At 34.0% G+C, this 26,649-nt stretch overlaps 1 protein-coding gene across 7 annotated transcripts in view; it reads left to right on the forward strand.

Moving 5' to 3' along the window:
* Positions 1-26,347, forward strand: part of STXBP5 (syntaxin binding protein 5) — a 111,166-nt gene extending 84,819 nt beyond the window's left edge. For 2 of the 7 annotated variants that reach the window (XM_027454325.3, XM_027454326.3), the window contains exons 20-28: positions 445-501; positions 589-636; positions 7,608-7,658; positions 12,374-12,613; positions 13,531-13,900; positions 16,566-16,731; positions 17,496-17,607; positions 19,955-20,175; positions 20,810-26,347. In XM_027454325.3, the coding sequence (XP_027310126.1) occupies positions 445-501; positions 589-636; positions 7,608-7,658; positions 12,374-12,613; positions 13,531-13,900; positions 16,566-16,731; positions 17,496-17,607; positions 19,955-20,175; positions 20,810-20,851 (1,307 nt within the window). In that variant the 3' untranslated portion in view covers positions 20,852-26,347. The remainder of the gene's footprint in view (positions 1-444; positions 502-588; positions 637-7,607; positions 7,659-12,373; positions 12,614-13,530; positions 13,901-16,565; positions 16,732-17,495; positions 17,608-19,954; positions 20,176-20,809) is intronic. The other 5 variants (XM_027454328.3, XM_027454329.3, XM_027454330.3 and 2 more) reach the window with 3 other exon arrangements.
* Positions 26,348-26,649: the final 302 nt, after the last annotated feature.

Consider the following 26,649-nt stretch of genomic DNA (forward strand, 5'->3'; position numbering starts at 1 on the left):
CCTAGGTGACAACATTGGCTTTGAGCTGTTGGCAGAATAATTGAGGAGCTGTGGCCAAACAATGTTATATTGCATTGGAAAAAAAAAATTCAAAACTTGTTATTTTATTGTTACTACTGTGTTCTGTGAATTGTAATTTGGGTTTATTTTTTGTCTGGAACCATGATTAGGACAGCAATACAGTTACTCAGTGCTAAATATTTTATTCAGTGAAATAAATATTTCTCTCACTAAACTAATGTCAATGTGGCAGAATTCCTGTCCCAACAAAATAAATTGCAATCCATAGTATCTAGTACAGCTACCAGCTACCAGAGAATACCACCATCAGTATTTTATGTTTTAACAAATCTTTTTATCTACCTTAAACTGAAAATTTTATTAATGCATTGGTTTTGTGTCAAAATTAAACGTATATCCATTTCATTCTGTCTTCACTCATAGGTTCTGGTTCACCAAATTCTGATGATGATCAAAAAATGAATAATTTTATAGAAAAGGGTACAGTATTTTTCTTTTCTAAAGTCTTTTTTCCAGTTCATTCTTTGATATATAGATTGACCTTTTTTATTAATATATTATTTACAGTGAAGACCAAAAGCAGAAAGTTTTCCAGGATGGTAGCCAATGACATAGGTAGGAAGTAGAAAGAAAATGTTTTGTTCCTAATCCAGTACCTTACTCTATGCAACACTAACTCAGCAGCAAAAAATAAATAAAATTTTAAAAAACGCATACTTAGTTGTTTTCATTCTTTATTCTAATTGGTGATTCTGTGGGCTGCTTCTGTACTAAATACACTGGGCACAATTTAAAAAAAATCAAGGATACTGGTGGCTTAAATTACACTCTTGCAAATGCACTTCTCTGTTTTCTGGATGGGTGGAATTCTAATCTGTACTAAGAGTTCAGTCTATGCAATTCACAACATTATTCCACTATTTTTTGCAAAGGTACGCTCCCTTTGAGAACGTGTGGCTGTTTACATTTCTTTTGTGCATTACATTCATAGCCACATGGTCAGATTTCCATATTACAGTGGTCAAGGTGGAGGTAGTATCATGTTTTGATTTAATCACGTGGAAAAGGACTTTTGGTCATATGTGTGTGCATATATATATATATATATATCTATATGACTAAATATTTGGTCATAAATATATATATATATTACATACACCCCATTACTGGTCCAGACTGTATTTACTTTTCTGCATCTAACAGTGACACAATTTCCTTCCAAATCCAGACTTCACTTAAAAATTTGGCAACAAACTGCCTTGGAATATGTTGTATGCGGGTTATAGATTGAACCCTTTTGTGATTGGAATGAAAATTAACTCTACTTATAACAATTGGGTCATTAAATAAATGAAGTCCAGGGGCTGGGTGACTTGATTTTGGGAAAGGGTTTTTCTTTCTTGCATGGGATATGGCTACTTTCATTTCAGAATCTCTATGTTAATGTTTCATTATGTTTTCTGTTTTTACATTGGTATATGTAAATTATATGTATAGTATATTAGCAGGAAGGCTTAATTTTAACTCTTTTTGTGAGGTCAAAAAACAAACTATTTTGTGAAGTTGTTTGCTGAAGTACTACTTCATAGGTTATGTTGAACCATAAGGTCAGGTGATGGAGGACATTTCTTTTTCACTATTCTCTGTTTGATTTGCTGTTTGACAACTTAACTTTTAATCCTAAACCACAAATCCACAACTCAGTAATCGAGAAGAATTGTTAATACGAAAATATGACTATGGTGAAGGTTCCTTTGGAATCTGAAGCATAACATGAGGAAGAGTAAGAAATGTCCCCTTTGCTCAGTACTATCATAACTGCAGTGATAACAGGTTAGGGAAGATGAGCTCAGAGACAGCAGAAGCCTAAGCATAATTCAAAAAGCAAGTCTCTCTCAATAATAGATCATTATGTCAATTAAATTATATAATTGGAAAAACTTGAGCATGGTTTACGTGAATATTCATTGATATGTTCTCCTAAAGGATTCTGGCTAACTGGAAGCTTATGTTCAGTTCTTCTCCTGAGAAAAACAACACTTAATCTTGTGCATGTTAGGTCAGTGCCTGTTGATGAGGTATTTTACTTTTATCCCAAAGCAGTCTCTTCTAAACTTATTTTTTTTGCACAAGATATTAGGTCTTATAATGTGTTGGTGCATTACTTTATTTTCCCTTTTTTAAAAGAGTAATATTATGGTATTAATAAAACATGCTAATGATAATTCTATAGAACTGTTGACATCTGTTTCAGCTTGAAGCCTTTCAAAAAAAAGTGTGAATGTTTTTCACAGCTAAAATAGCATAATGTTTACAAGCAATGCCTTCTTCTGGGTGTAAGTTAAATGCAGAGGCCATAATGAATGCATTGGATGTGTAATTCATAACTGTTTCCCAGTCAGACCATACTTTGTGTACCTTGCACAGTGTAATGGAAGTCTGAAGAAATGTAATTATTTCATCTGCATTCTGTTAGTTGGATGCTGTGCAAGGAATGTTCTTGTTTTTTCTCCACTACTATGTTTTCTATACCTTATACCCAGCATCTTTCCTCTGCATGACTTTCTGAACTTATATTGTATGCTCTTCGGTATATGTAAAATAAGGCAAAATGCTATGCCACTTCTTTGGTGCTAATAATAGTTGCATGTTTTTGCATTTTCGTTGTTTTAAATGGAATTGTCAGCTAAATGTGAATGGAAAATGAGTTTTGTAAAATGTGAGTGTTACTTTCTGTCATTATCTTCACACTGTTGTATGAAAGAACACAATTTACAATCAACTGTGTTCACAAGAATGAGTTTGTGTGTATGTAGCATGGTTATAGCTTTTTGCACTGGCATATCATGCAATCAGTTCAAGTACTTTCAGGTCTTTATCCATGTGTGAAATACAACATGTCAAAATGGGTTACAAAAAAAGAATAGTTTACATAGTTAATTTCAGTCGCTATTAATATCACCCCTGTGTTTTTTGTCAGATGTGAACAGTAAGAGAAAACTGCTGACAAAGACAGAAGTAATCTCATTTCAGTGATAGGTCTGTAAGGTGGTAACAGAAAATGCATCTATTTAGAAATATGAAACCATTGTCAATTTAATAATTTTATTAAAGCTTTTATATAGAAGCATCTTCATTTCCATTGATTTGTATCATTAGTGACAGTATCAGGCAAGGGTTCTTACTTCATTAAAGGATCAAAAACCATCAAAGATTGCAACAGTAGTATAAATAAGTTAAAATGCAAATGTTTCATGAACCAACGTTTCAGCTTTGTCTTTACGAGTATTTAGGAGGTAAAAAGAAAAAAAAATTGTGGATGTACCTATCCAAAGGTCTATTGTTAATATGTGGCTTTAGGGTCACGTTTTCCCTTCATTTGCATTGGGGTGAACTTCAGAATAGTTGCAATTACCTTAGATACAAGGAGATACTTGGTTTAACCAACTAGGAATTTATAGAAAGTACTCTGGCCGTTACGTGATGCAAACATTTCTCTTGGGAATGACAAACGTTTGAAAATGTAACTCATGTTCTGTGAATTCCTGTTAAAAAGTGTGTTAGATGTAAAGAGAAAAAAATAGGTATTTCATGTCTAAGACCATGTAATTTTTGTAGAAAGGCATTGTGATCTGATTCGAGCTGAAGCAGTATCTTTAGCTGTTTTACACGTTTGTGTCAGTAAAGTATTTGGTACAATGACTGGTATGTGACTTAATATATCAATATGAATCTTTCCAGAACTTGAGGTATTACAACATCCATTTCTGTAAGAAGCTCTAGTGAAGTTATTGTAGACTTCAAAAATATTGTAGACTTCAATACCTCTATAATTATTTCAGACTACATTCTTCAGTAAAATCATTTTTATTTCTTTTTTGCAATCTGCAAGTTTAAGAACAATTGCAAATGATATCATTAGGCAAATCTAAGCAGAGTAATTGCAATTCAAAATTTCTGTACTTAGCTGTTACCATTAACATAAGGCTTTTCACATTATGAAGTGTACAACTAAAATTGCCAAACAATGCTAAAGTCATTGACTTTTAATTCCATTTTCACAGAATCAAAGGTTAAGTTCTCAGATGCCCTAATGCCAGTGTTTTTTTCCAGCGTTTTAATATTTTGTCTGATTCAGGCATTCTGTTGTAAAATGACTTCATTATTCTTCTAAAAAATTGAGACATCTCAGCATTGATAATCTATTTCTTTAACTGTCACCAGTACAGTATTTGATTCTTTAAGCATCATTAAATTTGGTAATTTAAATTTTTCCTTTTATACAGTTGTCAAACGTTGAATCATATAGGAACTTGAGTATGTCTAAAATACTAGCAAGAAAAAAAATTCTAAGCTGGTTAGGTATATCTCATTAAATGTTAAATGAATTATGCTTCATGTAAACTATTCTCTTGTCTGTCAAAACACCAAGATACTTGTCTCACTTTATTTTAGGTTTAGAGAATTTTTTTTAGTAGAGGGTTTTGACTGTTTCCTTGAATAGGGAATATATGAGAAAACAGTTTACAGTTTTCAAACTAATGTGCTATACAATGTAATGTTTTGTAACATAGCTCAGGGTAACATACTGCAAAATAAGATATAACTGTTACTTTAAGCCATAGCTTCCTGTTGACAGTTCAGATATGTCTCAGGTAGTCTTCAGATTTTCTTCGTTGAATTGGTTGAGCCTGCTATACTGAAAAATAGCACAGTTAGCAAAGCTAACCTTTTTTTTTTTTTTTTTTTTTTTACCACTTCAAGACTGACATATGAGAAATCTCCAAGAATCGTGGATGTTGTTCTTGGACAATTCTCTAATCTCATATTTTCATAATATATGTTTAGTTATATAAATAAGCAAAATAACGTGTGTATGTGGCCTATGTACAACTTCAGGTTTTCTAATTTAGAGAAGTATAAAGTGTGGGTCTAAGCAGAGGCAAGAGAAGCAGAATTATTCCCTAGTCTGACTCCTTGTCTTGCGCTGGTTACAGAAAGGCAGCCTTGGCTGTAAATGGGGTAGAGGTATTCAGCAGTGGCATCACAGCTGCTACTTGAGGTCAGTTACACTCAGAAGGGGCAGTTGACATCACCTGTTCTACAAATAGAGTCAAAAGCCTAACACTGACATCTCAATCCTATTTCCTTTCCTTTTCTCCAATCATTATCTTTTATGTGGTAGTTCTCTAGCTGTATGGCAGTATTGCTGTTTTTCATCTAAGTCATGGAAAAACTGAATTTTCTTAAAACTATTGTAAACTATAAGCCACATATGAATGCAAGCGGTTTATTATACCAAGTACTGTTAAAAAAATGATTTAGCTGGTGAAATATTCCTATTTTCTTATTGCATCTTCAGGCACTTCTCTATCTAAGCACAAGATGGCAGTACTGCTATTTAAATAGGCTCTTGTTTATTTACATTGGAATTATTGTGGCTTTTGACACATTGAAGTATGTTTTGAACTGTAAGTTTTCTTCATAACATTAATTCATGGTTTCTAGCAATGACAGTCTTACCTTTTGTATCCTGTTGTCCTATTAATGAGAGGCATTTTTTAGTATGTACTGAAGAAGATGCTGGGCAGATTTGTTTTACCCTGTCAACCTAGACCATGCAGCTGGCCTTTTACTAGAGAACAAAAAAGCCAAAAGTGGGGATTGACTCTTAGGATCTGACACAAGAACCTGTATTTTGTATGACCTGTTGCCTTATACCTTGTGTTTCTTGCCATTTTTCCCGAGTTGTTAAAATTGTTAAACATTTTGATCTGAGAAGCCAAAAGTAACCACTCTAGTCTTTAAAATGATTAAATAAACTAATCGTTACTGATATTCACACATGGTAAAAGCTGTGAAAAGCCAAAACCAGATCAATTTTAGTGTGCATGTTTCAGCTTTTGTTCAGTATCTCAGCTTCTTATGATTTACATGTCCAAAACAGAAAATAAGTCTTATGATGAGGAACACCTGTCTTATAATTCCTAATTCCAGATGAGGTTCCATGTTCTTGCACCAAGCTGATGCAAGTTCAAGCTGACAGCAGAAAAAAGGGTTCATTGTCATTAGTGCAGTGTTGTACCACAGTTGACCATATGTATAGCTGAGTACTGATCTGAAACAAGTCAGTCTTGCTGAAAACAACCTCTGGCAAAAACTTCTTGAAGATGAGCTTTGGCCTCATCATTAAGCCAGGCAGATGCCAATGCAAGGCTGTGAGGGTAGAAAACATGTAGGTGCAGCACCCTTTTCCATTTCAGTCTGCACTAAAGTAAATAAAGTAAGTTAAAATAACTAGCATTGTGGTCTGAGTTGAATTTAATTTGAACAGGGCATACTTTGTAACAATGACATGTGGAGGAAATGAGAAGATTATTTCTGGAGCCTTACTCTCAAATTTTCATAATGTATGACAGGAATAAAACTGTTCAACCATTCAGATAACTAGCATTTGTAATATTGATGAGCATAATTGATGATACAATGAAGTACTTCTCCTTTTGAAGGAGTGGAAGTAACTTTAAATCATGCACTCTTCTTCAGGACATGTTGCAAACAATGATTTCTGTGAAAAAAAAAAAAAAGGATAATTACAATAAGCGTACTCCCATTTTTAACAGAGAAGCAGCAAGATTCAATCTGCCTAATGACAGGTATCCAACATCTATTTAGGTGGAGAAGTATTACCCTTAAAAGACAGTGAAGAACTAAATGATATATCAAAATTTAGGCATGTGGCTGAGAAATTCAAATTCTAGCCCTGGTCTAGAAGTTAAGCTATATCAAAATTATTCCTTCTACTAATTGTTAAAAGAAAAATGAAAGATGTATGGCTACAAGTCTACTAGTGCCTATTACTTTATCAATGTTTGTTAGCATAATACTGCCTTTTAAATAAGCCATAAGATTTCTGTTCCTACAAACAGAATTCTCTATGTCAGTGATGATATCAAGCTCTACTTTTCACATGACCAGTACTGTTGAAATTTGACTTTTTTGCATGTTACATTTGTATGCTGCTGATCATATATAATTATTCCTTGTAATTTCATTCTTTTAAGATTGCTGATTACATCTCAGATTACTAGCTTATTTTACACATGTACTCTTACCTGTTACATTTTAGAGCAATTAAAATTTCATCTGTTTTCTTTTTTGAAGTATCTCAGGTGTGATCAGGAAGTAGGGCAGAAGAAGAGTGGAGGGGATGTTAAATTTCTGAAAACTTCAGTGTATAGTCTTGCAGTAACTGAGTCTGCATTATCTTCTCTTACCCAAAGAGATAAAATTTGAGTTTGAGCCAAAGCAAAATTCATCCAATCCATCAAGTTCATTCAGAAGTCTAAGGGGAAATGAAGTTGGGCAAGAGTAATAAAATGCTGTATTTAAAGACTGTGGTATCTTCCACGTTCTATTTTGCACCCTTCACTTGTGAAAGTCGGGCTCTGCTTTAATAGAAATCCTGTTAAGTACTGCAGTTAATGTAATGAACAATAATTTATTAAATGTTTGGAAAGAGGCAAATAAAGGCCAGCAGAATTATGTTTATTCTTTTTAAAAAAAAGATATACTTCACTTTTCAGCAAAGATGTCCAGGAAGCTAAGTTTGCCAACTGAGTTAAAGCCTGATTTAGGTAAGTTTACATAGTTGATTTTATTTTTATTGAAACTGTTTTGCAGAGTGTGCATACATTAAAGAGTCCTTACTTATGTAAACTATCATGACTGAGTTGCATTATCTGAAGTATAGAACTAAAATTTTAATTCCACTCTCCTTGGGGGCTCTCAGGCACAAAATGTCATTGCTGTCATCATAAGGTAAGCCTGCAAATTTTGTACATGGCTTATCACATTTTTGTCATAATTTTTAGGCATCTGTCACTCCTACTTTCAAAACAGTGCTGTGATAGAAAAAGTGTTGAATAAGCAGGTAATTTATTATAAGGAAAATTGCTTGCCTGTTTAAAACCATCTGATATATTTTAAATTGAAAAATGCAGTATCTTGGGAACAACAGGATATGTTGAGGTCTGCTCAACAAATAGTTGGATGCTTTTTACAAATAGTAATTGTCTTGTGACCACTCTCCATAAATGAAAATAACATACAGCTGTTTGCTGGGTAGATGGCCAGTCTGAGAATTTCAATTTTCTTGAAAAAGTACAATACCTTATAATCAGCAAATAAGTTGTGAAGTTTGTAATGCTTAAGGTTTTGCATAACTAAAACAACATACAAATGACTAGGGTTTTTTTTAGAGCTTTTTCATCAAAAGTTGACTACCAGCTTGTAGAACAGATCCAGCCTCTTAGAGAAAAAGATGATCAGGGACAGCTGTAGACCTACAGCAGTAGATGTAGCCTGTATATGAAAGCTGCCTTCTGTCTGCCACAGCTCCCTTTCCCCTCTTGCAGCAGAATCCCCTGTACAACCCCAGCAGAAAACAGATCAGGATCGGACTGTCAGCTGCAGAACCGTGTATTTGACAACCCTTGCTATCAGCAAGGGAAGAGTTGATGGCACTGGAATATCCTGAAACTTAAGAGTTAGACCACCCTGACTTACATTACAGCTTGCTCTGCTCAGAGGAATGTGAAGCTGGAAGAAACCCTCAGAAATCCTTTAATCCATTGCTATGGCAAGGATCCAGGTGTCTGGCAGCTTAACCTCTCATTCATGAGCCTCCAATAAATAAGTTTCTAGAAAAATACCAGACAAAGTTTGTGTTTTATAGCCAGTTAAACAAATTTCCTGTTGTTCAAACAATACTTCTTCCTTCCATATTAACTTAGCTTTTTTTCTTGTCCTTTCCACAAGGAACATGGATAGCTATTGTTGTTTCTCTTTGCTAGTCCATCTTTTATGCTGTTGAAAGCTGTCATCACGTTGCTAATCTTCATTTTTGCAGATAGGTTTAGGTTTGTTTTAGTTTTTAACAAAATCAAGCTACTTTTAAGTTACATTGTCTAAATCTAGAATGGCTTCTGTTAATTGCCTCTGGACTTTGTGTTTTTCTTCATCTTTCTAAAGGTCTTCTGTGTAGCACTAGAATGATTTAAACACGGCATCATTAGCACTAAGGAACACAAAAAATTCATTTGTCTTTTCACTGTGTTTGTTCTTCCTTACTACTTTTACTGACAGTTTAGGGATAATTTCAGCTTAGGGTGAACTTGATCAGCCTTTGCAAACTGGAACGCATTTATGCTTAAATGTTATCAAATTCATTCTATTTCTACTGTTGTTTTTATTTGAAATTCTTCAATAGCAATAAGTGCATAGTTGTTTTTTTTTTAATTGGAGCAAGGAGAAAAGAGAATGCTAAAACAGTATTTTCTAATGCTAAAATTACCAGCATTCTTTACATGATTTAATATTTGCTGTTCTAATGAAATAATGGAGCTTTTCTGGTCAACTCACTTCTGGTGTATTTCTTTACTACTTAGTTGTAATGGTCTTTGGTTTTGCTTGACTTCATCCCATGTGTAGCTGTCTGCACTTACACACCTCATTTTGTTCTGTATAGAATTCTTAAATTTTCAGGTCTGTAAATAACTTCCTTAGGCAATGATAAGTCTGTTTTTATTTGACTAACCATCTTTTCTGCTAGTGGAATAGCTTTTGCATAGGGTTCTTCAGTGACTCAGCTTGCTTGTACTTTTTTTGTCACTTAGGTGACCATATGTACTGGATCTAGGAGACAGCTCTGAAATGTCTTTCTCACAAGTTCATTATCCGTATTTTCTCTCATTTTCTTCCATGGCTTCTTGAACCTTGATCACATTTACTCTTTCATGGTTGTGTTCTTTCAAAATACTTGTGTCTCTAAATCTTTGACCTACTCCCTGTTCTCTCTAAGTAGCCAAAACAAAATGTGCTTCTATATTTATCTTCCAATTCCTAAAATAGAAATTGTCGTAAGCATACTGTAGTCGGCATTATACCATTGTTTTTCAATGTTGTAACCCAGATGATTAAGGTACCATTACCACTAGGTCTTAGCTTTAGTTGCTTAGAAGAGGCTCATCTTTCCTTCCTTCTGATAAAGTGGTTTTGTAGTCACACTATTGTAACTTCCTCTTCATTCAAAACTAATCTATTAAGAAATTAGATTCTTGCCTGACTTCAGGATAAAGAATATGCACTAATGCAGTTAAATCTTTCACTCCCAGTTCTCCTCTTTGAATGAGTTGTCCACTCTCTACAATGCCTGTATTGTTTGGCTAGTTAATTTCTGTGTTTCCCTGTCTGTTCCAATACTTCTGGAATTTGTACACATGCTTTTCAAATGTTCAACCAGCTGCAACTGAATAAAAGTACATCTTATGCCTGTTGCGGTAATTGTATCTTTCTCAGGAAGAGGAGAAGGATCTTTTCTGAAATAAGAAGTATAGAAAGTATGTTCTCAAATTGTTAGTCGAAGGGGTATAATTAATGAAACCACATGTAGTCCCATGTTCTAGTGAGATGCTAGGATTTGAGTTATCTTTTATTCATGCAGATGGTTTACAGTTGGTTTGCATTTTTAAATTCTGAATATATCAATATATTCCATGTTTTTTGGCCTTAATTTGGTTTACAGAATATTTATGCCTTTTTTGCAAATATGTATTTTAGTGTCAGCAAAATTCAAATGTGTGATTAATCTGTTACAGTTGGAAAAAACAAAAAGCCAGTAAATATTCAAACTTGAAGGAACAAGCATTGTAAGAGGTTGTGGTCATTAAAAAAATATAAAAGGATTTTCATCATTTTATCCTGGATTTGATGTTTTTCCTAGGCAATGTTTTTAAATGTGAAAACTTGAGATGTCAGCATATGAGTGGTTGACCTAGTTTATTTTTATGATTGATGTTTTTACATTTGAATTAAATAAAATAAAAACAAGGCAGGACAATAACTTTTCTATCCTTGTTGGAATGAAACAAATCTCTCCTGAGAGTTTCACTGTTTATATTGTCTACATGTCTGTATTTTGTCAGCTGAAATCTAGTTTGTAAGATTTTTTCAAATGCATGTTGGGTGTTCTTTGTAGAAAAGTTGCAATTATTTAATGAAATTACCATATTGATACTTCTAGTATGTATGCAGTTAAACGTTGCTCTTCACTTCATAATCCTGCTTAAGAAATGTTCCGTGCACCACCTGAAGATCTAAAATAATAACTTAGTTTTAGGAAGTCATGATATAAATAAAGTGTACCAGACTTTACTGGGAAGTGTTGTCTCGTGCTGAAATTGTGGAATGACGCATTGAGAAAGTAAAGCATTAATTTGGAGTGCACAGATAACTTCAGGCATGCTGATGTATTAAGTATCACCACAGGTACAGACAACACACAGCTAGAATAGAGCAGCATGGTTTGTTTTTAATTTTTTTTGTTAATATAATTCACTTTCTGTTATAAGAACCGTATTTGCCAAGCAAAAAGACTAAGACATCCCGATGAAAAGTGTTACTGCCATATTGTACTGTATTCAAAAAGGAGATCTTCAGCTTTTCATAGCAATGCCAAGTGGCATTTGGTAGCATTTGATGTTTCTCTTACTAAAAGTTCAGGTGTGTGCAAATGGCCTATGAAAACTCATGAAGTTTCCTGAAGTGGGACAATATTGTAAGTCCTTACAGGTTGTGTAATCATGATGTCTGGTTGTCCCTGTCCTTCTTAAACTAACATAGTTAAATATTCAAAAAAAAATCATTAAGCTGTTTGCCATTTTTTATCTGATCAATGAGCTAATTGACAGTTTTTATATATATATATATATTTTTTTTTTAACTCCTGTTGTTTAATGATAACTTTTACTCTTTGTCTCAAGAAGGCAGAAATGTCCAGTATGCTTTATAGTGTAGTGACAGGTTAAGGGATAACAGTTTTAAACTAAAAAAGAGCAGGTCTAGATTTGATACTAGTAAGAAAGAAGTAGTGAGGCACTGGAGCAAGTTGCCCAGAGAAGCTGTGGATGTTCCAACCCTGGAGGTGTTCAAGGCTGGGCTGGATGGGGCTTTGAGCAACCTGGTGTAGAGGGAGGTGTCCCTGCCCATGGTAGGGGGGTTGGAAGAAGATAGTCTTTAAAGTCCCTCCCAACCCAAACCATTCTGTGATAAGTCATTCATGGCAATTACTTAATCACTACCTCTGCAAAGAAAGATTGGGTGCTTTGTTGGAAATAGAATCAAAAAGAAATATGATTAAGGAAAAATCATAGTAGAAATATGATTAAGGAAGAGTAAAGTAGTAATAAAAAGCAGTAGTATAATACATACCAAAGAACAAAACTAAAAGGTGATCTCAATTTTATTAATTCCTGCATTTTGCTCGTTCTAATTAATACCTATCTGTTTTCAGATGTCAAAGACAATTCTTTCAGTCGATCCAGGAGTTCTAGTGTAACTAGCATTGATAAAGAGTCACGCGAGGCAATTTCAGCTCTTCATTTTTGTGAGACTTTCACAAGAAAAGCTGATACGTCACCTTCCCCGTGCCTGTGGGTTGGGACCACCCTGGGTACAGTGCTTGTCATTGTACTGAACCTACCCCCAGGAGGAGAGCAAAGACTTCTTCAGCCAGTAATTGTTTCTCCTAGTGGTGAGTAGAAAGCAGAGTACAGCCTAAAGATAAATCTTGCTGTTGTTTCTCATGCTTTTATTTTATTATGTTAAGAAACTATTTTTCTCAGCTACGGAGTAATTGGAAACTAATACGTACTTCATTGATCTAGCTAATAAGGTTAACAATATAGATTGGTTACTTTTATTATCAGAATTTTAATGTTCCAGAGTTGAGAATATAATCTCATAATATTAAAAGAAAAAAAATCAAAGTATATCTGTTGAGAAAAGTAGATGTTCTCATTTTAATGTAGTGGATGGCAGTAGTTAAACAGAGATAGTAGAGAAGATGTGTATTCTGTTTTTTCTTCAGTAGTATGGTAGGAAACTTTCAGTTCTACAGAATCATGGAAAAAATAAATAAAAATTAAGGTCTGTGTATTTTAATGGTTTAAATACTAATGATGAAGTATTCCTGTGATTTACTGAGAGATCTTGTTTTACTGATACGCAGCAACTGATTTTGTTGTAATGATGTCTTAATGGTTTTCAGAATGTTGCCTAAATAAAGATAAACACTGAATAACGTGCTGTTAGGCATAGATTTAGCTTTCCTACTACAACGTCATTGCAGAACATGATGCATGTTTGTAAACTTTGTTACAAATATGCATTCCAGCTCTATTATTTTAATAAATACATTACTATTCATGTTAATGGAGCATATTCAGACACTTAAATTTTGAAAACTGGTATAGCATCTTATTGAATAGGTATGTGCACTTGCACATGCTTCATTGGTTTTCAGATTAATATCCAAAGGTTTTACTTCTGTTTTGTTTAGGCAAGTCTAAGTTCTTGTTTAGCTTTCATTCTGCTAACTTCATAAAGAAATCTTTTGTATTTAAAATTCAACTTAGAACTGTTTTAGAAATCTCAACTTCTGTTTCTTAGGAACCATCCTGAGGCTAAAAGGGGCAATCTTGAGAATGGCTTTTCTGGATACCACAGGATCCTTAGTCTCACCAGCACATGAACCCTGGAGAGAACACAATGTTCCTGAAGATAAAGATGAAAAAGATAAATTGAAAAAGCGACGACCTGTTTCAGTGTCCCCCTCTTCCTCTCAGGAAATCAGTGAAAACCAATATGCAGTGATATGTTCTGAAAAGCAAGCAAAAGTTATCTCACTGCCATCCCAGAACTGTATTTATAAGCAAAACATAACAGAGACTTCTTTTGTTCTTCGTGGAGACATAGTGTCATTGAGTAACAGTATCTGCCTTGCATGTTTCTGTGCCAATGGACATATTATGACTTTTAGGTAAGACCTCCTTGATAGTAAGATGTACATACATATATATAAGTAAAAAATGAGTCTTAAGTTAGATAAAACTCAAGTTATTTTTCCAGAATAATATCAATAAAATAAATGTACATTCACCTCAGTGTTGATGAACCTCTAACATCTGGACCAGGATACTTTTGATTATATATTCCTATTATTTATCGCTAACTCAAGTTAGAGCAATTCAACAAATTATAAGTCCTTGAACTCATGAAGATTGTCTCAAACATGAGCTTACTCCTTGATGGAGGAAACTGCTTTAAGTTAGACCTTCAGCTAATCATAGCTCTGCATGTTTTTTGTGCAGCTGTTACAGTTCTGTTTGCTTCTCAATCATGTCTTGAGTTTACTGTTTTGTTCTGTAGCTTGCTTATGTCACAAAGGCCTTAAACTCAGGCTATAAAGGTAAAATTGATGACAGTTGCAGTATAGAAAAATCATCTAAATTAAGAGGTTTAAGTTATTAATTTAAACATGCATAAAAGTAATGTTTGAAGGTCACATTTGTAACTTTTACCTGTCCTTTCTCTTGCGTATTTGCAAATGCAGTTTTATTCTGAGTAGCAGTAGGAGGGGGGAGAAGACTGTATATACCTATATCCTTGCACCTACGTTTTATTCGTGGCTAATGGTAAGATGAATGTGGAATATGGCACTCAAAATTGTGCAAGTACAATTCCTAAAAGATCATTGTAGAAGTTGCAAATATCAAGTACTAAGCTTGGGAAATTCTGTAAAAAGATATTAATTTCACCAGGGAGCTTCTAGGAATAAAACTAAAGCTGTTTCATATCATAATTTAAAAAGTAGGTCTTTATTTTTAAGTCTGTTGGTAGCTCTGTTGATCTATACCCCAATATACATTCTAAACATCTCTAGAAAATGCTGCTCATCTTGTTTGTTTGCAGGGCAAGTATTGCTTTTTCCATAATTGAAGCTGAATTTGGTAATGTTCATGTTCCATATATTCAAACAAATCCTGTTTTTCTCAGGATCAATTATTTTCTAATGAACTTTGCATTGAGAAGTAGGTGCTAAATTATAAATATTGAATTGATCGGCTCCTATGACAACCTTGCCCTGACATGACTTCTTGTCATGAGTTTATTTAGAACAACATGAATTTATTTCAGAAATAGTTATTTCTGGTGGCAGCTACACTTGCTTGCCAAGGGATTTGGACCTATCTAAGAGGATATTTCATAAGCATGAAATTGCTGCCATTTGTGTAAAGTTGTCACAGCATTGTCATGCCCAAGATGCCCAATGCCTATCTACAGATATAAATTTAGGTAAGACCATTCTGCTACAGGTTTGTTTGATACTCTGAAAATGCTGTCATTAATGCCATGCTTGTCCTATGTGACCTAATATTGTCATGATTTCTCTCAAAGCTATAAGGATTATTTGATGCTTCCAGCAGTCTGAGGCAAAGCAGTTTCCTCTTACTAACGCAGACTAGGAATATTTTATTTTACATACAAGCAGTGCAGATGTGTCATAGCTGCATGATGTGCTTACAGAAAAATAGTGCTTTTTATTTCTTAACATGACTTTAGAGGAAAGTTCTACAGGTATCTACTCTCCTTCCTTTTGTCAGTTTCCTGCTACTGGACAATGCACAGTCTGTAACATGCAAGCTTAACATTTAGAAATTTCAGTGTCGTACTAAAGGGGGGGGTGGGAGGCAGCTCATTGTTGCTATCCACTATACTTTTAACTTTATCATTAGTTTCAGCTTCACTTTGTCCTGCTTTCTTAAGTCTTTAGAACTAGTAATCTTAGGTAGATGATATCTGCAGTAAAAGCTGCTTAATATATTGACGATAGATTTTCAGTTAAGATTTTGTGTAAATTCTATTTTTAGAGAAATTTCACAAATAATATTTTTGAGGTAAGGGTTCATTTTGGGTTCCATTCATTAAGACGTAAGTTATCCATGCATTTAGTATTTTTTTGAGGGAGAGGAATGTTTGGTAGCTTGAGCATTATTACAGCATGAGTGTGTCGCATCTGTTCTTTAGTAGCCTGATGCAGTAAGTACTGCAGTTCCATATGCAGAAACAGAAAATATAAGGTAAGCAAAACCTTGATTTAAGAGGATTTCCTCTTAAATATACACTCAGGGAAAAAAAAAAAAAAAAAAAAAAGGTGGGTATAAATTCACAAAAATGTTGTTTGAAATTACTGAATTCTGTCATCCTTTGAAAGCACTCCTGCCTGCATTATACAAACAGTTCTTTCAGACTTGTGGTTTTATTCAAGAAGAAAATCTTCATCTGAAAGAAGAGGCAGGGTATTTAATTGTATATGAAAGAAAAAAAATAAGCAGGTATTAAAATATTTAATTAGTAATTACTGAATAGTACTTTAAGTGTACCTGTGATATATATACTCAGAGTATCATTTAAATGGTGCTTTCACATGCAGCTGTTGCAGATGTTTTTTCTTGTTGAGGTGCTAACTGGAAGATTGCATAGTTCTGTTTTGAAATTTTTCCTAACTGCATTAAATGATATCCTGTGTTTGTTGTACTTATTCAGATAGTGAGGAGGAAAATAGTGTGCTTTAAAAATGAACCATTTGATCAATAATAGATAATCCTGTTACATTTTTTTTAATTTATTTATTCTTTCTTAAGTTTGCCAAGTTTAAGGCCACTGTTGGATGTGTATTACCTGCCACTCACCAACATGCGAATAGCCAGGACATTCTGCTTCACCAATAATGGACAAGCACTCTATCTTGTCTCACCAACTGAAATACAGAGGCTCACCTACAGTCAAGAAACATGTGAAAATCTCCAGGTAATTAATATAAACAAATTTACAATCCTCTAACATGGCTATCCTCCAAGTCTGTTTTAAATTCACAGTGCTTACAGTAATTATATTCCTCACAAAGCTGCACTTCAACTATCATGCTCTGATTTTTCTCACTGTAGAGTCAAACTCAGGATGAATTTCCCCCACTCTTATATTGTACTGTTTCATCCATACTCCTGTATTTGAAACAGTTTCTTCCATGTTTAACATGCGCACAATTCTTGTTCAAATGAAGCTGGTGGAGATGCATGCAGACTAAAGTGGAGATTGCTAACTTAAGATACTTGAAGGAAAATATTATGTTCCAGGGGTACAATTCAAGGGGTAAGAATTCAAGCAGATTCGCTACAATGCTTCAGCTTCAAAGTTGTGTAGGATACAGATATAGCAGAAATACATTATGCAAATTCTGCTTTGCAACCTGTGGATATGAATATTTGTGGATACAGTTTCAACAAAACAAGATCAGAAGTGTTGGCTGAGTTGAGAGGAAAATACAGTTTTATTCAAATATTCTTGAGCTATAAGCTTGCAGCTATATGAACAGATGGTCTGGACAGATTTCCTAATAAGTTTTTATTTTTTTATTTGCTAAGTAGCATTGACTGCCTACTGCAAAGTCAGATGCCTATTAAAACATTTATTTTGAAATTCAAATCCACAAACTAAATGTTTGAAATGACAGAACATTTCATTAATCTGTGTGTGAAATAATGTATGCCTTGTTGTATCTCTTTATTGCAAAGGAAATGTTGGGTGAGCTCTTCACTCCTGTAGAAACACCAGAAGCACCAAATAGGGGTTTCTTTAAAGGCCTGTTCGGAGGTGGGGCACAGTCACTTGACAGAGAAGAACTGTGTAAGTTTTTAATGTTCTTTATTTTTCTGTTATTTCCACCCAAGGAAGCCAGTGATTCTCGAAAAATGTTCTGACTGTGTTAATAGGACACTGCATTTCCGAAGAGGAAACTGAGAAAGGGAATGATAAGAAATAAATTTTCATAGCTTTACATGTTGTGCACCTTACCAACAAGATCAGAAAATGTTAGTTTTCTGACATGCTGCTTTACCCTATTTATTCAAGAGTGGATGATAAGACAGCAAATGGGACAACTGATCTTATATTTATTCGTTTTAAGTCTATAGCACTGTCCATAATTCTCTTAATGCTGGTAAACTGAAAGAGACTGGTTCTGGAGAGCACTACCTTTGGACAGTAAGAAAACGGAAACTATTCTGATTCAATTCATCTACTAGATTTTTTCCTCATTTGGCTTGTGCCTCAGAAATGAGAGAGAGTACAGCACTGTACTCATCACTGGACTTTATTGTCCTATGAATAGAGGATTGAATTAAGTTCACATTTGGCCAAAATTTTATTGCATTTTGTCATTACTTCTTGATTACATATTTATTAGCCTTTTACTGTGGTAGTATGTAACATTTTAATATATTTAAAGGAAATTAAATCTACTTAGTCATAGATTTGCTAATTGAAACATCATTTTATGCAAGTTTATTGGTAAGTAGAACTGTTTCCTTTTTAATGTGAAATGTTGCTGTTAAAACAGACAAGGCTCCCTGACAAACTTTTCTATAAGTTCTTTTGATCTATCCAGTAAAAATTAATCCTTACTTCTTTTCCTGTATATTTTGAACATGTGTGTATTTATAAATAAAAAATATTGAGAGGTGTTTTCCAATTTAAAAATGTCATTTGTAGTTATGTACGTATAATAATTTGAAAGGTTAGTCAAGTATTCTATTAGAGAAACTCGCATGTAGAAATTATACATTTAATTAGTATGACTGGGACATGGGAAAATTACGAGTTCATGGCAACAGAAAAGCATACTTGTAACTTTAGAAGGTATCATTTTACATCATTTCAAGTTTCCACAATTTTGCACTGACTCCTCTGACCTATTTTTAAGGAGATCTCAAGTGGTTTTTATAACTGTCTCTGGCTTTGTGGTTTTCAATAGAAAATGCTTTTTTGGCTCAAATTGTCAGAATAAAAATGCTGAATAGGGAAAAAATCCAAATGAATTGTAGCCTGACAGTGAGTTCAATGACAACTAAGACATCTGAAAACATATTCAAAATAGTAATACTTAACATGAGGATCACAGCAGAATGTCTGCGATAAGTGAAATGATTTTCTGTACATTCCTTAAGAATCAAATTGTATGTAGTATTGGTTGAAATGAAAATCATTCTTCCTAGAACCATAAAATCAGATCAGAAAATCCTGAAGTACTACAGCAATTTTTTTTATTTAACAGTAATAATATTCTTTGTTAGGGTTAGGGGGAAAAAATGTTAACCATAATTTCATTTTTAAAAATAGTAAGACAAAAATAAAAAGATTATTTGGTTTGACTTTAATACCCAGGAAGGCCTTTTCTTGTCCTTTCTTTTGATATTTGTAGATTATACAATTCAGCTTGAGAGAGATAAGAATGTCTAAGTTTCTAAACTGAACTAGGTGGCTGATGTCCCATTATGAGCAAAGGAGATATAGTCAGTATGGTTACCAGAGCAGAGCTGTTCAGCTCACTACTTGTGGGTGTTTATTTTAGGATGAACTGATTTGTTCATACAACTGCACTGTCTTTCCAAGATGTATGTTACTTTTCTTTTAAACGTGTTTGCTTACACTAATGGGATCACTGATACCTAGTCTTTAGGTGTCTGAATCTAAAACTGAACTCCCACTGTAAGAAATTTATGCTGGTAGGCTGTATCAGCAAAGCACTTCGAGTATTGACCGCAGCTCCTATTACTGGAGTTCTTCTGCTTTGCTGAACTTCCAACACCCTTCTTGTGAAGCAAGCTGTATTGTTTAAAAACTGCATAATTCTGTTAATGACGGTGATGTCAACACTGTTGTGGGTTTTAATTTCATGCTTGAACTGTAACGAGGTTAAAATTTTATAAATTGCCTGGAAACTCTGAAATATGTTTTTAAAATCTCAATTTGATTAAATAGTAACAGAGTAGTGAGTATTGCTCATAGGCATGCTTACGGTTGTTTGCTGTCCATGTTAAAAAAAAACAAAAAAAACAAAAAACCAACCAACCAAACAAAAAAACAAAAAAACTCTTTATAAAGCAGTTACATTGATATTTATGTCATAATGATAAGAAATCTTAATATTCTTTTTTTTTTTTTTTTTTTTTTGCTGCTTTGCAAATGCCTTCAGTTGGAGAATCAGCTTCTGGAAAGGCATCAAGAAGTCTTGCCCAGCATATTCCAGGGCCTGGGGGTATTGAAGGTGTCAAAGGAGCAGCATCTGGTGTAGTTGGTGAACTAGCACGAGCCCGGTTGGCACTAGATGAACGAGGACAGAAACTAGGAGAACTGGAAGAAAAAACTGCAGCTATGCTTTACAGTGCCGATTCTTTCTCTAAACATGCTCATGAGGTGAGTTTATTACATGTTAAACTTAGAGAATTAAATTAGTTGTCTATTGAATACATGTAATCTTTGCAAGAAACTGACTTCTGCTTTGAAGACATACTAGAGAGTTCTAAAGGGAATGCAATGTCATTTATAAAGGACTTCATTTCTATCTTGTAATCATTACTCCTAATAGTTAAATATTAAGGTAAGCACCTTTTTGTTTTTTGGCACATTGATCTAGGGTATGCCATCTGTCTGACTGGTATATAGGCTTCAAAAAGGCCTGTTCATTTCCCATTACTTAAAGAATTTGTCACTGAATTAGATAAGTAATGCTCTGTGTGAGATTCCTGTGGTTCTTAAATATCCAACAGTCTGTGACTCCAAGTTCATTTTTTCCTCAGTCACTACGAAGGATAGCTGTTCTCTTGAGTGTTTCTGCAGATCTCCTTTCATCCCCCAATCTTCTGTGCAACCTTCCCATTCTCCAAAATTGTCTTTTTCTATCAGAGACCAGAAAATCAGCAATGATGTCACCATTAGAAAATTCATCATGCCAAACCCCCACTGTTCAACTATGATGCTTTGTTTGTGTTATAGCACTCTTTGGTACATTATAGAAACATTAATTAAAAATTGTTTCTTTGTTTTTTAGATGATGTTGAAGTACAAAGACAAGAAGTGGTACCAATTCTGATGATGCTCATCAATTACACCTGTTTAATTTTGTCCTGATGAGAAAAAATCTTGTTTTTCATTAATTTTGGCAGGAACATTGAAATTTAAAAAAGTATTCAACATTGGATACTGTTGTTTCCTAGCACAAATCACACACTGTTTTACCTCAGTCGTGGCTTTAACTGAGGAGCTTTATAGAAACATAAAAAGAAAGAAACCTGGAGTGTTTCTTAGCTGTTGGTTAGCTGAGAGTTGGAGAACAGAGCAGGTAACTGGAATATGTGGAAAAGGGATAAAGGAAGTAGTGTGATGGGCAGGGGCAATGCAGGGTCAATCCTGTGTTAGTATTTCATATGCCAAAAGTTTTTGTGCTGTTGTACTTGCTGCCAGTGTTATACCCTCCTGTGAGGAGAGGCAATAAATCAGGGGTCCAAGAGCTGGAATAAAGTTGTTTGTCTTGCTGGACAGTAGCTGACTTACACTTACCCTCTCTAGGACTCACTATATTTACCATTATTGTTGAAGAAGAGTGGAAGCTTGCTGTCATTTCTTTCGTCAGAAAAGCTGGAAGCTTGGAAAATTTCATGTTGAAAATTGTATACATAGTTGACCTGTGCATAGTCTTTTCTTGGACCCCGATCTAGTATTCTTGTATTCACATCATATTCTGTGAAGTGCAAAACAAGAGAATACACAATTTTTGCATTAAAAGAAGTCAAGTGAATAATATGACTGGAATGTGTCATGCTGGGAGTTTTCATTTGTGTTATGGATGTGCAATGTGAAATGTGGTAACATCTTCATTGTGGTAAGAATACTTCAACTTCTGTTTAGTTAAATATTCCTTTTTGCCAAAAACAGTTACTGGTTTAGTTTATATAACATTTAGAACTGGCTGTGGGTTCCATTCATGCTGTGAATTTTTATAAAAGTTTAACAGAATGTATCTTTACAGCCACTAATTAAAATAGCTGAGATAGTTTCACTTAAAACTTACGTTCTAGATGCCCCTTTAGTCCTTTACTATGAAATCAGATAATCTCGTACTCAGGTTTTCAAACAGTTTTACACTCCATGGAGGTGCTGATGCATGAATAATGGCAAGCATCTAATATTTAATAATTGTCAGGGTATTGTTCAGCAAATTTTTAAACCCTGCTAGTAGAGCTATTTTACAAGTACCTATCTCAGCCCCAAGAAGTATTAAAGGCAGCTTGTCTAAAGTTCAGATTTAGTCTCTAAAGCAGTGTTTTCAATATCGTGGGCAATGTTAAGTGTCCACTAAAACTTGGTGAAATGATATTCAAGTTGGGTAAGGTAAATAAGGCTGACCTTACTTGCTACTGGCTGCTGTGCTAAAGCTGTAATAGTGAGGATGACCACAGGTCTTTTAAAATAAATGTTTGCATTTCAAAAATGAATTTGGCCTTTGTTTTCCTCAAAAAGGCAGGAATAGTTACTGTCTGGTTTTGCTTTATAAAAGGGAATACTTAGAAGCTGATAGGTGATGTCTTGCAATATTGTCAGAAATTAATTACTTGGGTCTGCTTGTCCAAGCACTGCATTCTGTGTGTTTTTTTTCACACGCTTTCCAAATGTTCTGAAGCAAAAACCTGGGTTGTATCTGTATTGTGAAGTGATGTTACAGGTACATAGATATGTGAACCTTACAATACATATAAAAAGATGCCAAATACTAAAGTTAGTGATGGTTCTTAATTCTTTTTTTTTAATTTGTCACTCGTCCCAGTAAATGTGCTTGGGATTTGTAGCACAAATCGATAAGTTTTCTGATTGTATTTATAGTTACATTTAAAGACAAGTAATTTTTTGTTGCCAGTATGAAGGCATACCATGCTGTGTCAGCTATATGAACATCACAATTTGAACATGTGGCACTGTTTTCTTGATGTCTCTGTACCATATCTATTGAGGCAACGTTAACTCAGCTTTCCACACATTTTGTCTCTGCCTATTAATCTATTTTTTTAGTGTCTAACTAATGCATATTTAAATTGATACCATTTTGTTTAAAGTCCAGGTAGAAGAGAACTAGATAAACTCTGGTCATACCATTTACAAAAATATAACACCCTACCTGATATTTGTGCCGGTCCTTTTCTCACATTCATAAATAATATTATGTAACTTGTTGAAGATGAACTGTATTTCAGAACAACAGAATCATCCTGGAAAATTAGTCTGGTTAGTCTCTGGGAGAGAGGATGGCAAAAATACTCTTCAGCAAATTGTGGTATCAGTTCAATGGAAGATGACCTTGGCTTGAAAGAAAAGCATATTAAACTTTTTTCCCATTGGGAAACATTTGATGACCACCAGCAAGCAAAAAATGAGGCAATGAGAGACCACATGCCCAGTATAAGTAGAGCAGTGGTTTATTTGGTATTATAGAATGTATCATAGTTGATTCTTTTGTTGCACATGTTCAGAGCATGTTTCTAGATTTGAAAACCAATGGAATGATTGCTCAGAGGATGAATATGAAAAATGGTTCTTGGTCAATAACAGGGGCTATGTACAATCTCAGTGTAAGATGTTCCTTATTCCTTCTCTGTGGAAGGAAGTTGATCATATACATGTATCTTCTGCTATTTGTGGTGCACCTTTTGTACAGCAAACTACATTGAAATTTCCGGGGGGAAACACCCCTGTGGTTTTTTTGTTGTTTTTTTTTTTTTTTTTGCTAGCATTTTAGTTGTGTGAAACTTTTTTAGAGTGTCTTGAAAAATTATAAAATACAATTGAGCTATTACTTTTTTATTTTTTTGATGGAAGTGTAAGAAACTGCTGCTACCTATCTGTTTATATGTAGTGTGTCTCATTAGGAACTGTAAACTGAAGAAGCTTTTCTTCACCTTAGTCCTGCCAAATTGTAACTTCTGAATGTTGATATGTGTAAATATGCGTGTATTCCAAATAAGTCTGAAAGTGTTACACCACAGGCATCTCCAGTGATTTGTTCTTTGGCAAAAAAAGTTATAAAATATAGTAATATATAGCTGTGTTCTTTGTCTGTCTTTATACAAAGATTTTTGCCTGAGGTGGTACTTACACGGCAGGTGATGTTAGAAAGCTACATCCAAAGGAGGATTTTTGGAAGCAAGTTCTTTTCCTTTTTTTCCTTTTGTTTCCTTTCCTTTTTTTTTTCCTTAATTAATAGCACTGATCCTACCTGAACTTTTAAACTTGAATTTTTCCTGCACTTTAATTCAATCATGATACTTTATTCCTTAATTTTGTTTGGACATTTGTGCAGTTCAGGTTCATTATTTGTATATAAGCACACACATTCAGTGAAGAGTTTAGAGCAGGTTACTTTGGGGCGCATTTGCTAATTATGTGACTATAATTCAGAATGTGTGTTTTCTTAGCAAAATATGTATATACAAGTATATACAATGTAGAATCTAATGAAAGGCACTTATCCTGTGTCAGCATTCAGTTTATAAATTACTGCAACACTTTCAGATTTGTTACTAGATAATACAATAAACTCTGTTATATTTATACATACAGCTTAAGAATATACTTTTAATTTTAAGTAATTTTTATATGTACACTTCTACCTTTAATTTTAAAGACTTACGTTCAATTTTTAAGTCAAAGTACTTAAAGTATGTATATTATCCATAGAAGAAGTTGTTTTAAGCTTATGAATACATTCATATCTCATATCGAGATGATACAATTACTAAGCAATGAAAACAAACAGCCCATTTTGCTTTGCAGAAAATAATTATTCTTACTTTTACCTCCCATTTTGAACAGTCTTTAAAAAAAAATTCCCTAAGTATGAAGAGGGAAGATAACGCATTCAGAAAACAAACATAACGTAGAAATTCTCTCAATAGCTGCAGTCAGTGGCTGACTTGCTTTCTATGATTTTTTTTAAGTACTCATATAAAAGAATTTTCAGCTATATTCCTTGGACTCTTGAAATTCCCGAAAATTGAAATGAGGTTTGTCCAATAAAGATTTTCTTTGACTAATGTACAAGTCTTCATTATACATCAGCTCTTTACATGTAAACCATTTTTTTGTATACCAAATGTGTGTCGAAAAACTTATAGCCTGTGACTGAAGAAGTACCCTCCTCCCCTTTCTCATCATGGTTTCACATAACTGGTGGATACTGATAGTGGCTGAAGTTCTGCATGTGGTGGGGAAAGTGTGCAAGGACTTGCCTCCCTCTACAAGTTGCAAGGTAACTTGTCAGTGGAACTCTTCTTCTTTCTGGCATATTTCTTGGATGTAATTCTTTCTGGGTAGATGTTGATAACTGTGCTACTACAATGAAATCTTCACTTTGTAGACAGAAATGAGTGATGTTTGAGGGGAGGAAGAGAATCAACAAATGCGTGGTGTAGGAGAATCAGGTGTACTGGTTTTATTTCAGTTTTCATTGAAAAGCTAATTTAAGCTGGGCCAGTTTCTTTCTCTATGTATGTTATAAAAATGTGCTGTTGTCTATTTTATTCCTGTTCCAAGCCAGATGAGTATACTGTGTTTCTGGGTTCTCTTATTTTTTTTATAAAGTTCAGGCTAAAAGATGTGGGTGTTGGTAAAGAAGAAACAAGATAAAAACATAGAACAGTCAAATGAAAGCTGTCAATTGGCATTCCTTTTAGTTTTTCATGGAAAGCACCTCAAAATGTTTGTCATACAGCCGTAGGTTTCTTTGACACTTGCATTTGTTTTTATTAGTACCTAAGTTACATATTACAGGCAAATAATAACTAGAAGTTAAGCTGTTTCAGTTGAAGACATGTAAGGAGTTGTATGTGGTTTACTACTACTATTCAGTGATGCAAAGACAGTGGGGTGGGAACATGTTTTAAATATTCCCTTTTAAAAAAGAACTGTAAATAAGCAGTAATATGTTATTTTAGACCTGAGCTCTGCTATCTGTAGTGGTTAGAACTAGGAAAACATGCTGCTTTCTAGTTATGCTACTGTTTCATTGTACCAGCACCATGGGCCGGGGGGGAAATCAGTAAATTTTTCTAACATTGCCCACTTGTGGGTAAGCATGCTTGATGTGTAGCAGTTCTCGTTTATGTATAACTTAGTGTGTACATGTGTGTTTTTTCTTTTTGTTCATTGCAACTTATTTTCAGTTAAGTCTTGCTGAGCCCCACTAGCTCTTCTGAGGGTGATTACTGGAATATGCATTTTAGGTAGGGTTGCAAATCCATCTGTCTACAAATATAGTTTCATATGAACTGCAAACTGTACTGTTACAAACAACTATGTTAGATTGCATAGAGTTATTTTACTTACATGTACTTGAACTGAACTATGTCATCATAACAAAGTTAAAAAAAAAAATAAGTATGGAATATTTTTGTAAATAAAAATACCTGTGCAGCTGGTATTTTAAATTTAAAATGTATTATACATTAATGTTTCAGAAAAAAAATGTTCATATATGTGTATATGAATGTGTCATTATGCTGAAGGGCTCTGATTGGGCAAAATAAACTATTCAAATCTCTCCTGAAGTGAGTCTAATTTACTTCTCTTCCCCCCACCCCTCCTTTTTTTCCTTCCACTAACAGTTATTTTCCTGCTGTCTGGAGTGTGCAGTAAGTCCCTTCTTGCCAAAAGAGTTGTCAACTTTGTTTTGCTTGAAGTTTCAAGATGTCCTTTATAATAAGGACATGTTGCAAGGATAACTTTCAATCCATTAAACTTTCTGTCTTTTACTGTTGTGGGGGTTAAATATATATATATGTGTGTGTGTGTGTATATATATATACATATATATATGTGTGTATATATATATATTCTGAACAA

This window comes from Anas platyrhynchos, chromosome 3, assembly GCF_047663525.1.
Source record: "Anas platyrhynchos isolate ZD024472 breed Pekin duck chromosome 3, IASCAAS_PekinDuck_T2T, whole genome shotgun sequence".
NCBI lineage: Eukaryota > Metazoa > Chordata > Aves > Anseriformes > Anatidae > Anas > Anas platyrhynchos.